This window comes from Chrysemys picta, chromosome 1 (assembly GCF_011386835.1).
Source record: "Chrysemys picta bellii isolate R12L10 chromosome 1, ASM1138683v2, whole genome shotgun sequence".
Classification (NCBI taxonomy): domain Eukaryota; kingdom Metazoa; phylum Chordata; order Testudines; family Emydidae; genus Chrysemys; species Chrysemys picta.
Genome location: NC_088791.1, coordinates 155,416,935 through 155,434,916, shown reverse-complemented (window position 1 = coordinate 155,434,916; position 17,982 = coordinate 155,416,935). Strand labels below are relative to the sequence as shown.

General features: G+C 43.8%; 1 protein-coding gene across 3 annotated transcripts in view; it reads right to left on the bottom strand.

Annotated features, from left to right (window-relative positions):
* NME7 (NME/NM23 family member 7) overlaps positions 1-17,982 on the bottom strand; it is a 200,517-nt gene that overhangs the window by 139,630 nt on the left and 42,905 nt on the right. For 2 of the 3 annotated variants that reach the window (XM_042852905.2, XM_024099605.3), the window contains 2 exons: positions 12,838-13,004; positions 598-708 (listed from right to left, as the gene is read on the bottom strand). In XM_042852905.2, coding sequence (XP_042708839.1) covers positions 598-708; positions 12,838-13,004 — 278 coding nt within the window. The remainder of the gene's footprint in view (positions 1-597; positions 709-12,837; positions 13,005-17,982) is intronic. The other variant, XM_065587289.1, reaches the window with a different exon arrangement.

Sequence of the window (17,982 nt, the reverse complement as noted above, 5' to 3'; positions counted from 1 at the left end):
GGGCAGTCTGGCCTAATGGCTGGAGCATGACTCTGGCATACCAGTTTGAGCTGAATCCAGATGCGAAGTCAAGGATCACAGGCAGGCGTCACAGTCCAAAGCCTAAGGGTCAATCGGATTTACAGACAGAAGGTGGAGTCGAGGATCTGAGCTGGGAATCAGAAGTCAAAAGGAGTTGGGGGGTGGAACAGGAGCAGCCTGAGGCTGGAGCAGGAACCAACCTAGAGGAAGTGGGGGGCAAGGGCAGGACCAAACACAGCTATGGGCTAAGAATGCGTTGAGCAGCAACTGAACTGCTACTGAGCATAAGTATCAGCTTGTTCATTCCTTCAATCAATCAGGTGGCTCAATCAGACAGCTTCTATCAGAGCCAGCTGCATTCACCGGATTGCCAGGAGACAGACTCTGCTGCAGGCTAAGCCCAACAAACATCCTGAATTAGGCATCATATGAGAAACCTAGATATGATTATGAAACATTATTCTCTTTGCTACTCAGTGGAATAGATCGAATGTTCTGAATAACATGGAATAACTGTGAGGATACACTTCAGTACAAAATAATCAAATCCTACAGGGAACGTTACTAGAGCCTTACCGTGAAAGTACCATCATTTTGGCTTTAGTTATTGTAAACCCAGCATTAATGATGATATCAATTAGTTCTCCAATCTTGGGCACTGCATCAGGTTTAACCAAAGCCAGTGTTCTGAAAAGGCAGAAAATTTTTTTTGGAATTTTCATTCTTTAGGAAAAGACAAAGTTAAAGTTACACTTAAAGAAAAAAGCCTCACACAAGGAAATACAGAAATGCACAGTTACAGTCATCCAACAATTTTACCTCAGTCCTTAACTGACCTTCCAACCAGCACATGCATATCTTTCATGTATGATGGAGGCATTAAAACCTTAAAAAAAACGGTTACCTACCTTTTCGTAACGGTTGTTCTTTGAGATGTGTTGCTCCTGTCCATTCCATTCTAGGTGTGTGCGTATCCACATGCACAGTCATTGGAGATTTTTGCCTTAGCGGTACCCATAGGGTCGGCTGTAGCACCCTCTTGAATGCCGCGATCATGCGCTAGTATATTAGGCGCTGCCGACCCTACATCCTCTCAGTTCCTTCTTACCGGCAACTCCGACAGAGGAGCAGAAGGGTGGGTAATGGAATGGACATGAGCAACACAGCTCGAAGAACAGTTAGGAAAATGTAGGTAACCGTTTTTTCTTTGAGTGCTTGCTCAGGTCAATTCCATTCTAGGTGACTCACAAGCAGTATTCTCGGAGGTGGGCTTGGAGTTCACAATTTAGCAGCTTGCAGTACTGCTCTACTGAAGCCAGCATCGTTCCGGGCCTGCTGGGTAAGTGCATAATGGGACGTGAACATGTGGATGGACGGACGGCCAGCTGGCCGCCCTACAGATGTCCTGGATAGGCACTCGGGCTAGGAAAACTGCCAAAGAGGCTTGCACCCTGGTTGAGTGGGCAGTGACAATCACCCAAGGTGGCTCCGTCTCCTGATCGTAACAGCAGCAAATGCAGGCAGTGATCCAAGAAGAAATTCTTTGAGCGGACACTGGACGACCTTTCATCATGTCAGCCACTGCGATGAATTGTGTCTATTTGCGGAATGGCTTGGTCCTTTCAATGTAGAAGGCTAGCACCCTCCTGTCATCTAGAGAATGCAATCTACACTCCTCCTCCGACTTATGCAGCTTTGGAAAAGACAGGTAGGTAAATGTCCTGGCCCATATGAAACTGCGAGACCACCTTGGGCAGGAAAGCCAGGTGTAGCCGCAGCTGGACCTTGTCTTTGTAGAAAACTGTATAGGATGGTTCCGAGGTAAGCACTCTAATCTCGGAGACCCGGCAGATGGAGGTTATCACAACTAGGAACGCGATCTTCAAGGACAGGAGAAGGAGAGAGCAGGAAGCCAGAGGCCTGAAGGAGAGTCCCGTGAGCCATGACAGCACAAGATTCAGGTCCCATGGCAGAACAGGGTCCCTGACGTATGAGTAGAGGCACTCGAGGAACCTGGCAGTCATATCCCGGGCAAAAACCGACCTACCCTCAAGCAGCAGACAGAAGGCCAAAATAGCAGCCAAGTGGACCTTGACAGATGAAAGGGATGGGCCTTGGCACTTGAGATGCAGAAGGTAGTCCATGATCAACTGCAGCGAGACACACTCAGGCCGAATGCCTTTAGCCGAAGTCCAATAAGTGAACCACTTCCATTTGGCCAGGTAGGTCGCTCTGGTGGAGGGCTTTCTGCTGCCCAACAGAACCTGCTGGACAGAGGCCGAGCAATCTGGCTCCTCTGCATTTAACCATGCAGCAGCCAAGCCGTCAGGTGCAGCGCCACCAGGTTCAGATGCGGAAGATTGCCATGGTTTTGGGACAGCAGGTCTAGCCTGAGTAGCAGCTGTAATGGACCAGCCAACGAGAGGTCCAGCAGTGTGTCCAGTGCTGGTCAAGCCGGCGCTATGTGGATCACCTTCACCCTGTCCTGCTTGATTTTGACGAGGACTCTGTAAACACTGCTCTACAGCCAAAATGCTTCTGAAATAAACGTAGTCAAACTTTACTAATTCTGGGTCACTGAGAACGAAAATGATGCTTAAAATTGTTGATTGGCTCTAGTTTTCAAGATATGCTATTGGGTCAGTATATACGACCCTTGACTTGGGAATGGCGGAGGATAAGTGAGTTATAAAGGGAAGGGATCTCAATTTAAACCAGAAATGACTAAAATACATCTTTGACTGGATCTATGAATAAATCTATGACTGGGTTTGGACAGTACTTGCTTTTTAGGCAAAACAATGAATGATGCAATCTGAAGCTGGTATTGCGTCATACATGATATGAATTGCATCATGTTATTCCTAGAAGTCATGGATGATGCAATCATCACAAAGCTTCCATCACTCTGCTGAACAAATTGCCCTATATCAGCTCTAGAAATCATACAGTGTCGTGCTCTCTTATTTGTCAGTCTTCGATTTTGCAAAGGGACACATTTCTGTTTAGCCAAAGTGAGCAGAGATGCCTCGTACTTGTGTGAACAGTGCAGATAACTTCTGCTATGTTTGTGGTGAAGTGACTTTTGCATCACAAAAGCGCAGTATAACCACTAGGGTTAAAAAGCCTATCACCTTTATTTTGGCTGCAAAATTGGAGATCAGGACAAGGGGTGGGCCCCACACATATGTTGCAACACTTGTGCAACAAATCTTCGCCAGTGGTTGAACAGGAAAAGGAAATCTATGCCTTTTGCAATGCCAATGATTTGGAGAGAGCCAACAGATCATTCCAGCAAGTGTTATTTCTGCATGGTGCCTCCAGTTGGAAAAGGTGTGTCAAAGAAGAAAAAGTGGACTGTGCATTATCCAAACATTCCATCAGCTATACGCCCCGTACCCCACGGAGAAGGACTGCCGGTTTCTGATGCACCAGAATCATTCTCACTTGAGTCAGACGAGGAAGAGGAAGAGGATGAAACTTCTGGTCCTGAACCATCAATGTCACAGGACCCACATTTTCTCCCATCCTCCTCCTCTGAACCACACCTCATTGAATTACTTGTGATTACACTGGTCTACAATTTTTGAGAAGTCGTCTGCTTCAGAGATAAAATGTGCTATTTATTATGTATTTTGATGTGCTGAATTCAAATATGACAATTAAAACAACTGATTGGCTACTGTTTCTGTTTGCAATCAATTCCAGTTGATCATGCAGTCCATATGAAGGAAACCTATGACAACATGAAACAACTTTTGAGGTGCATCAACTATGACCAACATCAGTGGCAGCTTTGTGGCGATTTGAAGGTTGTTGCTCGCTTGCTTGGTCTGCAGACTGGATACACAAAGTACTGCTGTTTTCTCTGCGAATGGGATAGTCGTGCAAGAGATTCCCACTACATCAAGAAAGATTGGCCACTACGACAGTCATTGGAGCCTGGGAGGAAAAGTGTTCAGCATCCACCACTTGTTGAATCAAGGAAGATTTTGTTACCACCCTTACACATCAAGCTGGGTCTGATGAAGAACTTTGTCAAGGCCATTGACAAAACACAAGCAGCTTTCAAGTACCTCCGCGGAAAATTTCCAAGGTTAAGTGAAGCTAAGATAAAGGAAGGTGTCTTTGTTGGTCCTCAGATTCATGAACTTCTTTGAGATGATGCATTTGACCATGCACTGCGTGGCAAGGAAAAGACGGCATGGAAAGCCTTCCAGTTAGTGGCAATAAATTTTCTCGGAAACAAGGCAGACAACTACAGGTTGTTGGTGGAAAACCTCCTCAAGGCATACAAAAGCCTTGGTTGCAACATGTCACTAAAGATACATTTTTTGCACTCTCATCTAGATTTTTTTCCACCGAACTGCAGAGCAGTGAGCGACGAGCACGGCGAGCGATTTCACCAGGACATTACAACAGTGGAGAAACGCTATCAGGGCAAATGGAGCCCATCAGTGCTTGCAGACTATTGCTGGACAGTGACAAGAGATGCTCCATTTAATGAATACAAGAGACAAGCCAAGAAGCGCCGAGTAGACACTGAATAGGACTAAACTATGTACAGAATAGTTTTTTGTCTTTTGTTTCATAATAAATTTTATTTATATAACCCTTTTGCTGATTTTTAAAGTGTTACATAAACAGGACAGGTGAAATATCATGTAAAGCAACCATAAACACATGAAAAGACCTAGGTTTACAATTTATGATTAAAACTCTACTATCTACACAATATACATAGACATAAAATGTAAAAACTTAAATATCTTAGAAACAGTAGCCAATCAGTTGTTTTAATTGTCATATTTGAATTCAGCACATCAAAATACATAATAAATAGCACATTTTATCTCTGAAGCAGACGACTTCTCAAAAATTGTAGACCAGTGAAATCAGTGGCACCGAAGGGAAGGCGTATAACAGAGCCCCCGACCATGGGAGCAGAAAAGCGTCCGACAGGGAGCCTCTGTTGATCTCCCGAAACGAGCAGAAAACATGGCATTTCCTGTTCTGCCTGGACGCGAACAGGTCCACCTGGGGCATTCCCCACCTCTGGAAGATGAAGCTGGCCACTTCCAGATGGAGGAACCACTCATGGCGAGACGAGAAAGTCCTGCTGAGGCGATCTGTCAAAGCATTCCTGGGCCTCAGGGAGGTGTGAGGCTACAAGATGGATGTCGTGTTATACACAGAAGTCCCAGAGCCTGAGGGCTTCCTGGCAAAGGGCAGACAACCTGTCCCTGCCTTGCTTGTTGATATAGAAAATAGTCACTGTATTGTCCGTTAGGACCTGGACCACCTTGCTTTTTATGTGAGGTAGGAAGGCTTGACAGGCCAGGCGAACCGCTCTGAGCTCCCTGAGGTTGATGTGTAGGGAGCGATTGTGACTCGACCAACGACCTTGAGTGCTGAGATCACTCAGGTGGGCTTCCCACCCTAGGTCTGAGGCATCGGAGATGAGGGTCACGGATTGGGATGGAGCCACGAAGGGAACCTCCTCCAACACCAATGCAGGATTCCGTCACCATGTGAGTGATGATAGTACGTGGTCCGGGACCCTGACCAAATGGTCCACACCGTGTATGTTGGGGACGTAGACCAACACCAGACATGCCTGCAGGGGTCTGAAGTGGAGCCATATGTGCTAGACCACGTAAGTGCAGGCCGCCATGTGGCCCAACAATCGTAGCCACGTGTGAGTGGTGGTGAGAGGGTGGGCTTGCATGCACGAGATCAGGTCCACCATGGCTTGGAACCAAGCTTCGGGAGGAAGGCTCTGGCCTGAGTAGAGTCAAGGACCGTTCCAATGAACTCTATGAACTCCAATGAACTCTATGCGATAGAGATCTGCACCATGTCGAACTCCGGTGGGAAGCCAGACAGTACCATGGATACAGGGATCGGTGTCATGACTCAGGCGTTCTGTGCCTTGCAGGCGGAGACCTTGGTGGCAGGGACCTGTGTCTTCTAATCAGGGACCAAGGCCGCGGTGATGGGGATCGATGCCTGCGGAGCGGGGATGCGCCGCTGCTTTAGGGGGCAGTCCCATAACCAGCTTGCCCGTAGATGCTGGGGCCTTGGCTGGTTCCGTCGCCTTGCTTGGTGTCTGTGGTGCTGGTCAACCTACTTGCTCTTTGGCCCCCGGGCTGGCTTCGGGCACAGATGACCCTACTAGGGGACTGGACCCCCTGCCGCTCCCAGGAGTTGGACACGGGTCCCTGGCTGGACTAGGGGGTCTGACCGTATAAGTACCCCCGAGCAGCTCTGGTGCACGCATGTGGCCTGACAAAAGTCCTTTGCCAGAAGCGGTGCCAGCGGGCTTGTTGAATTCAACTACTTCTTAGGCACTGGGGAGGGGGCATGGTGCTGGTAGGGTTCCAGTGCCGGTGGTGTGCTGCGTGCTGACGCCAAGGTGCTGGGCACGGAGTCCAATTGGGAGGGCTCCAAGGTAGGACAAAGGGCAGCCTCCATGAGGAGGGCCCTCAAGTGGATATCCTGCTCCATTTGAGTTCGAGGGCAAAATTTTTGCAGATCCTGCATTTGTCCTTTCTGTGGAACTGCCCCAAACACTTTAAACAGCTCTCATGGGGTTCACTAGTGGGCATCGGTGGCTGCACACTGAGCATGGCTTAAAGCCTGGGAAACAGGACATGCCAGTCCCGGCCAAGACTCTAACACCTAAACAACTACTCGAACACTTAACTTAAAGGTCTAACTAAGTACCTAACAACTAACAACAAAGGAGAGAGAACAATGGACGGTAAGAACTGCTAATGCTCTTGTGACCGACCAACTCTCATGAGCGGTAAGAAGGAACTGAGAGGGTGTAGGGTCAGCAGTGCCTAATATACCAGCGCATGAGCATGGCACTCGAGGGCCCTACAGTCGACCCTATGGGTACTGCTAAGGCAAAAATCTCCAACGACTGCACGTGGGCATGACACACCTAGAATGGAATCTACATGAGCAAGCACTTGAAGAAGTAGAATATTTGCCTGTGGCATGGTCAGCAGTACATATGGAATCTCTGTGTCATCTAAAATGTCTGCAACTCCAGATATGGTAGCATGTATCTATGCTAAGTCTCACAATAGGGCAATCCTTTATAACAAAAAGTCCATGTACCTTTGTGAGTTTTTCTCCCCTGCTGATAATAGCTTCTCTTAATTAATTAGCCTCTTACAGTTGGTATGGGTACTTCCACCTTTTCATGTTCTCTGTATGTATAAATATCTTCTTACTGTATGTTCCATTCTATGCATCCGATGAAGTGGGTTGTAGCCCACGAAAGCTTATGCTCAAATAAATTTGTTAGTTTCTAAGGTGCCACAAGTACTCCTGTTCTTTTTGTCTGAATGTGGTTACTGCTGAGAATGTGAAAGCCTAAATTTCTGGTGAATGCACAGCACGTTGAGATCCTTAGACAGAAGGGGCTATAGAAGTGCAAATAGTATATTTATTTGATTTATAAAGTGAAACTATTTCATGGTAGAGGTTGAGATATCTTTCCATCATGTCCTCCCACCCCCATCACACTCCAGCAAAGCAAGCCTTAACATCCCATTTGTTCCCTTTTCCCTCTTCCATTTCTGCCTGTTTATTCACACTGCTCTTTATGCACAGAGTGGCCTCGTGATCAACAAGCGGCTACGCTCTTCCTATTCAAATCCTTCCATAAAAATTGTGCTTCTTCCACAAAGCTTGTAAAAAAAAAAAGAGAGAGATCCTTATTTGTATTATAGTAATGCCTAGAGGTCCCATCATGCTAGGTACTGTACAAACACAGGAGCTCTCTTCCAAAGAGCTAATAGTCTAAAAAGGCAGGATAAAGGAAGCATTATCTCTATTTTATGGATAAGAACTATATTATGAGAGAAATCAAAACATCCAGTTCATCCGGTCTTCTCTGCAATTATCTTTTATACTCTAAGCACTTGGGAGCCAGGATTGTTTTTATCATTCTGTTTTGTACAGCACCAAGTGCACGGTCAGTACTAAATTCATTATTAATCATAAAAAGTAAGCAGCATAACAGGAACTCTGTAAAATGACACTGTGTGCTTCCATTATTTATTCTCACAGTGAGTCAGCATCAATGTGCTCAAGCTTACAAATCAACAGATGATTTATTATTGAACCGCCTGTACCACAAACTCTGCTTGGACTCTGAAAATCCAGTGGGGCTCTTCTGTCTTTTACACCATCTCCAGCAATGGAAGATATTCAAGACTGAATGTTTCCTTTATAGCATTGCATCTATATAGAGAAGACAGATGCTGCCAGTTTGCTCATTTTATTTCCCAGCATACTGGAGAAGACAGCTTCTGTGTATGCTACAATTTGTTCTAACTGGAAATAACATGCTGAAATTAGGGGAAATTGACAAAGTACCATTCCATTTGCTCTGATCACTAAAAGATATCGAAGTTGCAGATGCTGTGGAGAAAAAAATAACACTCCAGCCATCACCCAAGGCTTTTACAGAGAATGAACACAGGAAATGTTAGAAGGGAGGTGGAAATTAATCTGATACTCCTGGTGGGGCAGAGGAAGGGATAGACCTAAGCTGCAAAATTCACAGTCAAATGTAAACTTCCCCAAAGATCAGGATGCTCAGATCTGTGGATCTGATTAAGGTGCATGTCTACCGGAAACAGTGCAATGATGCAAACAAGATTGATTGGTTAAGATGTTAGAAAGGATCAAGTTGTTTGACCAGGAATTTCTATTCAGTTTGAAGCTAGCATTTCCCTTCAGAATGTTTGTCTAGGGGTTTTTTGTTTGTGTTGTTGAAGTTATATAGACTATCAGAGAGGAGGGGTTTAATCCTAGAATAATCTATCGTTTACTTTGCGGATTTCAGACTTTGATAGTAGATCCTTAATTGCTAGCAACATGCAGTGAAATACTATATGGTGAACCATTATCTTCAGTACTAGCTGAAATAAGCATCTGTCAGCGGTGGTTTGTAATAGTATTTTCACTGCATTTTTCATGGAGGTGTGCAGGGTAGAAAGTGCTATGATCCAGCATGCTGAGGTTTGTTCCTGAGATTGGATTTTGGATCCATGTGATCTATTTGTAGTTTTAATTAGCAATATGTTTTAGGGTTCTGACAGGTGAGTCCACACAAGTGCATTAGGGAACAGTTACCTCTGGGAACAAAGGAAAAGGAATTAAAAACTAGACTCAGCTACTTTGTGTCACACAGTAAATCTGAATGTGAATCTCTTGTGGTTATTGAAAAGAGAGATAGTAAGTGATCATAAGAACGATATCTGGTGCATAAAACACAATGTATGCTGTGGCTAAGGCTGGTGTTTATTTTTTTTTAATAGAAGGACTATTACAAGTACAAAATCCTATGCTGTGGAGGGGAGGAAATGTTAAATATGGTAAATGACTGGAAGCACATTAATGATTTACTAAATCAATAAAATAATCTGGAATTTCTGGTTTGTCATGAGCATTCTAATAATTTTTTTAAACCAGTTATGGTAACTGAATACACTGAAAGCCTCACGGTCCTCTTTAAAAAAAAAAAAAAAAAAAAAAAACTTGTCTGAAAAATGTTTAACTGGTGTTAAGCACCATCCAAGATCACTACAAGTGAAAGATTAGAGGGGAAAATTCTCTATTTTTTCCAATTTTATTTACTTTGTGCATTTGACAGCACTGTGTGTTTAGTTAAGTTCCCTAGTCAGTTTCCTTGTTGGCGTGGGTCTTTCAGTTAACAGTGGAAAGGGGGAAAAGAAAAAAAAAGCATTTAAATAAATAAACATGGCTGTAAAGCCAATAAATAAATTGTCTGGGGGACTCAGAGGCAAGTGTAGAACCTGAAACTACTTTAAAGTCACTTTTTGGAACTGGATAGATTTTAAGTTGCCTGTCCATACAGGAAAGTTTTAACTTAAAGTGCAATTACAATCAGGAAAAGGACTATGTAAAAATCAGCCTTTTCTTCTCCCCACACCAGATCAATTCCCTGTATGTGTCTGGAGTCATACTGGCTCATTTTACTGACAAAATCAAAGGCCCCAGTTTCAGAAAGTGCAAGATGCTTGATGTGCAGATGCCAGTCTAGCCTGGAGTACTCACTGAGCATTTTGCACATGCTTCTCTAGTGATCAAAGTATGTGTAAGTTTTGCAAACTTGAGCCTATGTTTCCTTCTGCTAGCTGTATGGGGCATGCAGGACTATTGCAGAACAAGGTGAAGATTATTCTGCCTCGTGCATCAACAGCAAAATTGTCCAGTTGCACATTCTTTATCTTTGATGATGCTCATTTCATCCTCTCTTGCAAAATTCCTCTTTTTCCCCTTCTGTCACTGTCATGAAACCTGCACTAAGGACTATCCCTAACAGGCAACTCCCCATAACCAGCCACTTGCCCCCATCGAAACCATCGAAAGCCAACCTCTGCTTGAAATTGGATTTTGCTGATCCCTTTGATGATTGCCTAAGGTAGATTTCAATGGAAGTCATTTTGAATAAATTATAACACTGTCTCTTCTACAGCTAAAGACGGGCATGGTAAGTATTATCAACCCCATTTTACAGATGGGGAAAATGAGAGATTAAGGGCTTGTCTAGGCACAAAATTTGTACTGTTTTAAAATAGAAGAGTATAAAGCAGTACAATCTTCCTAGTATAAACTGCATCCACGTTGGTATAAAGCTGTTGTATACCAGTGTAGCTATTCCTATATGAGAAGTGGAATAAACAATTCCCATATAAGGCACCTTTATACTGCTGTAATTGCACCCACACTAGGGCTTATTCAGGTATAGTACATCAGTAAAAATTTACCCCTCTAACCAAAAAAATTACACTGGTATAAAAGTTGTATGTAGGCCAGGCCTAAGTGACTTGCCCAAGGTCACAGAGTTGATTCATAAAACCAGGAACATAATAGAGCCTCATGTTTTTTGCAAATGCAAAACAACACAAATACCGAAAAACAATGTATAAAATGAAATAAAGTGCCACTCACTCAACTCTGGGGCCCAGCTGCCCCTCCGTCATGATGACAGAAAGGTAACTGGGCCAAGCCTGAACTATGCTGTGATCCCGTGTGCCAGGTTGCAACACCTGCAGTGGGGAGCCCGGCCAAGCCCTGCAGCAAAGCAGCTGCCACTATGGGGTGAGTGCAGTGGGGGGGTTCACTCTGCAGACTTCCTCCCCAAGCCTTCCACTTGCCCCAGTGGGAGGATTCCCTCTCCCCGAGCCTTCTCCCCCAGACCAGGGCAGGACCCAACCCTCCTCCCACCCCCAGAGTGGATAAAACGAAACAACACAAAATTCCTGAAAAATAAAACAAAAAAGGAATCACAGGGCTCTAAATATAACCCAAGAGTCCTGAAACACAATCTTTCTCTTTCATACCCTCCCTCCCACTACTCCAATTCCAACCAGGGCCGGCTCTAGCGTTTTTGCTGCCCCAAGCAGAAAAAAAAAAAAAAGCCGCGATCGTGATTGGCGGCAATTCAGTGGCAGGTCCTTCGCTCTGAGAGGGAGTGACGGCCCCGCCACCAAATTGCCGCCAAACGGCCAGACATGCCACCCACCTCTTCATTGGCCGCCCTAGGCACCTGCTTGCTACGCTGGTGCCTGGAGCCGGCCCTGATTCCAACTGATAGGCAACATGCCCAGAGACCTTATTTTGGAAGGCTGTTACTGTAGTCATCTCAGTGGCAATATTTTTTAGGGGGTGAGGGAATGGTAAATGTTCAACTTTTCAACCTTATCAGTGTTATTTTGATTAAAATATAAGTTTTAAAATCCTGCTTATAGCTCTTTAAAAACAACACACAAAAACAGAGCTAGTAGCGGGCTTACCGGTGTTAAGAACAGCAATCTAGAAAGGGTAATGAGCGTTTTTCTTAACAATATTGGGCTAAACTCTGGTCTCAGTGATACTGGTGCACATTCAGAGAGTAACTCCACTGAAGTCAATCCTGGTATGTAGCAACATAACTAAGAGCAGAATTTGGTCCATATGTTTTTTTCCAGAGGTGTTCTCCAAAGCAAACCTCTCCTGTCATGCAGCCTCAACTGGAATGAGCTTATGAGCCTGATCCTCAGATAGTGTAAATTAGCATAGCTCCAATTTTCACCAGCTGAGGATCCGGCCCTATACGTTTTCTTGCCCCCCCCACCACCCAGCCTTGGATTTTTTCTTTGAAATGTTTCAGTATCCCCTTTACTGCAGGAAAAGCAGTGGAGGCTGGATAAAAACAATAAAAAGAGAGATGCTTGTAACTGCTACTACAAGCTGATGTATAAAACACATCACTTGGTAAAGAGTTGCTGTTGGATCACAAGGCCTGTGCTTTGTCCCTGCACGACACAGTCAATGACTTTTGCAAGGTTCATTCCCTGTAAGCCCAGCACATACCAAGGTTGAAATTCTGCCCTAAGCTACACCCATTCAGCTCCACTGAAATCAACATTAGTGCACATCACTGGGGTTACAAAACTGTAACAAAGCTGAACTTTGCTCCAGAATTGGAATGGGGAGCAGTTTATATCTATGGGAAGGTGTGATCTGGAGGGTGTAACAACAGGAAAGATCATAAGTTTGACGACAGGGGATGGACTGCTCTCTCTTGCTTCCAGTGATCAAACCTGCCAAATCTCCTTGCCCAAAATGCAAACCAGCAGATATACCCTCCCATCATCCCACCTCATCAGCTGTAGAAACCCTCTCTGATCCCTCCCGAGAAAGACAATTAGTTTGAAAAACTCACTTGCATAAACAGTTTTGTGGATAGCAAATACCAAAGGAACTTCAGAGACCACATCATCTTACCTTTCTTTGCGGCTACCCAACTTGCGGGCTGTGTATTGATCCCCATAGTCTACTAGGGAAAGGTGACGTGAAAAGACAGTAACTTTGTTGCCTACAAATAAATCTTCTAGGTGTAAGTCATCATATTTTGTGCGTTTCAGAAAGGTGCGATGGTTCTTCACATCATACTGCAGAGAGAAGGAAGATCACCAAGAAGCTAAAGAGGATGATTAAACGATGAGCAAATTCAAAATAAATTCTATTCTATTTTAGAGCAGCTTCAAAAGTATTATGGGATCCAGTGAGGTTGATAGATTCACTGAATTTCTAACCCTTTGAGTTTGCATGTACAATAGAGAAGGTCATGAGATGAAACCAACTATTATAAATTTGTTCCATTTTAACTATCGGCCGGTGACACTGGGAGCCCCTCAATACCAGTTGCCAGGGGGCACAACATACTATAACTCACATCAGGCTGACATGCTCATTGCCCCCAAACTACTGGTGTCAAAGTGTCATGTAAGGTACCATTTACAAGCCGGTAACAGTCTGGTCCCGGTGTATACAAAGAGTTATAAATGTGTCCTGGAAATATGTTCTTAAAATATGTTTGGAAGGCAGCATATAAGTCCAGCCTGTCCTACACAAAGGAATGTGTATTTACTTGTCTGATCAGCTTGATAACAGGCAGAGGACATTACATGTACATTTACATATAAGGTAAACAAAGACATCAAGCTAACAAGTAGGGGACCAGACCACTTAATCACAACAAGGGATGTAATCTGAACCCCAGAAAGCATTCCTGGCTCTTGAAACAGAGTCAAGGAACTTCGGGGAATATAAAGACAAGCAAAAAGCCATTTTGGTTATCCATCATTGAGGGGATTTAGGGTTCAGTGCCTTCAGAGCCTATGAAAGCTGGATCCTCCTGGCCTGGAAGACAAGAGTACCTGGAAACTGACTATAGGTGAGAAACCTGCTTACACAAAGATGAATTTAGTTTTAGTCCCTAGAAAGCATGTTTTGTTTTACTTATAACCATGCTTATTTCTTTTATGCTTTCTTATGATCACTTAAATTTCTGTTCTTTCTTAATAAACTTATTCTTGTTTTATTACAAAAATTATGTGAATGCTGTGTAAGAGTCTTCAGCTAAACTGACAGACTGGTGAGCGTTCTGTCTCTTTGGAGGTAGTGAACTTAACTCCTGTGAGTATCCAGGAGAGGGACTGGCCCCAGCAGAGAGACGTGTCTGGGGACCTCAGAAACTGGGGTTCACTGATTGTTACCTGCAAGGCAAGGCAAGGTTTGGAGTGGCAGAGTCCTGAAAAGTTTGCTGGCAAGGCAGATGAGCTGGTATGTCAGGGAGCTGACCACATAGCTTAGCAGCAACAAGGATCTCACTTGCTGAGGCTGCGAGGGGTAGCACAGTAGCTCAGAGTTCTGGGTACCCCAAGCAAGACATCACTCAGCACAAGGGAAAAACGTCTTAGAATTTGCCAATTTTTAACTTGCTTGTGTTATTCTGAATTGCAGTAATTGGCTCTGGTACCCTGTATGTCCAGTCTGAATTATAGGGAGTCTCACTGACAGTTTGCCCAGGAGAACTACACTGTCCCACAGTTCTATAACCCAAACCAGAACTGCTCATGTCACATGCTGTAACAGGTATCCTCAAGGCATCATCTCAGTGATATTACACAATCAGTTTGTATTGTACAAGACTCAAAAGGGCAGGGGGCAGAGGACTGGATTAAGGGCCTTAGAACGGGGTTTGAAACATTCTGACTCCCTAAAAGCACAGTTGAAAAATCCTAGTAATGTCAACTCAGCACTTAATCTTTCTGAGGAAAATGCAGTAAGTTCCAGAAAGTTTACTGGGTGAGCTGTCAAAGCATCAGAGGACATCTTAAAAGCAACAGCTTCCTTTCAGCTGCATGCAGATATTAAAGATCCCAAGGCACTTCTGTAACAGTAGGGGTCTGGTCTGCTGTTCTCAGCCAAAACTTCCCCTTCCCACCCTCCACCACAAAGCTATACCAACCATCAGATTTTGTGAAAATACAAAACTTTTGCCTATTTTTAGAACCAAAGTGAATTTTTTTGATATTCTGAAGTGTTTGGATACATTTTTCTCCCATTTCCAGATTCTGACTAGACTCAATAGAAGTCTCACAGGACAGTCTGCTCTTGTGAAATTCACAGCCCAATTCTGCATACTGAAAAGGTCAGAATAGTTCTGATAAGCACCCATTTTGGCAAGGTGGACTACCTCACTCTGAACTTTTTGAGGTTCCTCATCACTATTCAGAATGAAACCCCTCTTTGTCCTTTGCATTAGTTGACATCCTATATTCTAACAGTTGATGAGATGGTAAAATAATAAAATAGTCCCTTGAATTCTGCTGTATATTACTGCCTGACTTGTTCAAGACTTGTATTTTCAGATGTAATTAAATCAATAATCTTCAAAACCCTGACACTTGCATATTTCCTAGCTCAGTTCAACCCTAGCAGAGAAAAAAAATGTGTTCCGGTTATTTTGCACTAATTACCAAGTAGTAGAAGTGACATGGATGAAAAAAGCCTGAAGATGATATTTCCTCATCCACCTGTTAGGGGTTTATTTTTTGGCATGAATGCCTGGATATATTTATAAACCCTATTTAAAACATAATGATGAGCCACAAAGTGGGTAAACAATAGATCAACGTTACTTAGATTTGGTAAATACAGCTTGCAGTTTTATTTCTCCCTCTGTCTCTCACACTTTGCCTGAAGAAGCAAGTTTAGTGGAAATGAAATAATGTTTGCTAACAATCTATGTTTTCTTGTGAGTTTTTTAAAAAAAATATAAGCCTTCTCTTATTAAGGCAATCATCTACATAACTCCTATTCCAAGCAATAAATTGTTTAGGATTAACCTGTAAGGTTTCAAATGATGCCAAATTCTGAGAACCAAGCATGAATATTTGCCAACAGATCCAATTTGCTCACAGCACTCCCTGGTATCCTTTTCTGTTGTGGGCTACTGGGACAAAAAACAAAAAACCCTGCCAAACTCTTCCACAGCCAAGAGAGGCCACTCCTCCTGCTATGTAGCTAGAATCTGCCTCTCCAATATTTTCACTGCTTCCTCTACCAGTTTCCCCTTTTTCCCCAGGAACAGCCAAGAAGCATAGCACAGTAAGGAAAAGGAGGGAAGGAAAGCTGAGAACTAGAAAGCCTCATTTCCGCACAATAAACCCTCAGCAGCTTCAGCCCCATGCATGGCATAGGGGTGGTTAAGGAGAGGCATCGGTGGTGGGGGGATTCTTACAAGGAGGGATGAAGAGGTCAAATAATTCATCACCTCCAAAAGGAAATTTGCCTCCCGGTTGCCACCTATCCTCTCTCCAGATATGTCCAAGGGAATAACAAGCAACCATCCATTTCCTCAGAAAGACAACAATAGATGAGGCAGAGCCCATTGACAGAAGAGGTGATCCAGTGGGGATTGGTTACCTGACATAGTAGGGACTTATCTAAATTCAGAAGAGCATCCAAATTTTAAGACACTTGTAAAGGAGTCCCCTGAGGTTTCTCTCTCCAATGGTGAGAGAACCTGTCCACACCCAGTTACTTCACTGTGTGGCTCTGGCACAGATCCTAGTTCCTTGCTTCTTACAAGGGGCCTCTATCCCTTGTAGCCTTCTTAAGTCTCTCCCTGGCAGCTTGCAGCACTCCCTGTACAGTTGGGGTGAAGACCTCCTGGATGAGAGTTTCCCCTGTGGCTCCAGAAGTCAGGCCAGCAGTCTACTGCTTGGCAAACAAGCTCCTTCCCCTCACCTGACTGCAGTTTCCTCTCTTTTACAGGCCTCCTGCCTATCATACGTAATTGATACAACTACATACAACTATCATACGTAATTGACAAAGCCAGAGGGGTGGGAAAGCCCTGCCCCTAGGGTCTATCTGGCACCTTCCTCATCAGTGAGAGGTCCATACACCGCATCACAACACCAGTCCAAATTGATCCCAAAATCTGAACAGCAGAGCATGACACATGGCCAGAAAGGGTTAAACATCTTGCAAAACAAAATGACTCAAATTCAACCCTTAAAGACGTGGGGGAGATAATGTTTGTGTTTTTGTGTATTTACATATATATGGGTAGTGGTTAACAATGTAATCAATAGTCCCTGTCTATGCTGTTTTCTGATAATTCAGAGATGAAAAGAACATCCCAGCATTTAAATGAATTGTAGATATGGCATATCATTGTATTAATCTCTCTTTGAAATGTATAGCAAATTTCCTGTGAATGGTGGAAAAACAGGCAGTTGCCTTATGTTAATTCATATAGCTAAGTACCGGTGATGGACCTGCTTCAAAGTTGCCCTAATTACCTATTGTTCCTCAAGGGACTCCGACTTGTCAAAGGTGGCTTGAAATTGTATAAAAGATCCCTGGATCCTGATCCTGTTTATCTCAGATCTGCTTAAGCTTCATCAGGGGAAGTTTGAGTTGCACGATGAGATCCCAGTTAAGCTGGTACACCCTGGATATGATATTGGTCATTGGACTAGAACCTATGGACTAAATTCTTTGCAACTACAAAGCGCACCATCTCTGCTATGAATCTGAACCTCAAGCATTGAACTCTATATCTGTGTGTATATTGATCTTTTAACCATACTCTCTCCCTTTTCTTTTTTAATAAATTTTAGTTTACTTAAGAATTGGCTGTAGTGTGTATCTGGGTAAGATCTGGAATATTCACTAACCTGGGAGGTAATGTGTCCGATCCTTTGGGATTGGTAGAACCTTTTCTTTTATATGATGAAATAAGATGTTCAGAAATCTTCATCATATTTGACTTGGGTATCTGGATGGAGGCCTGAGGCTAGGTTACTTTAAGGAAACTGTGTTGTTGGTTTCTGGGCAACCGGTGAGGTAATAAAGAAGCTGTTTTGTGCTGGCTTGGTAAATCTAAGTATTGAAATATCCACCAGCTTTGGGGATTGACTACCCCATTTTTTGCAGTTCACCCTAATTGAGTGACCTCAGCTGGCCCCCACTGGGATCCCGGTCACACAGAGCTTCTCCCACCACAGGTTATATATGGGCATTTTTGCTTCCCCAGTTCCAATACGGATAGCGAGTTGAGCACCCACTCTG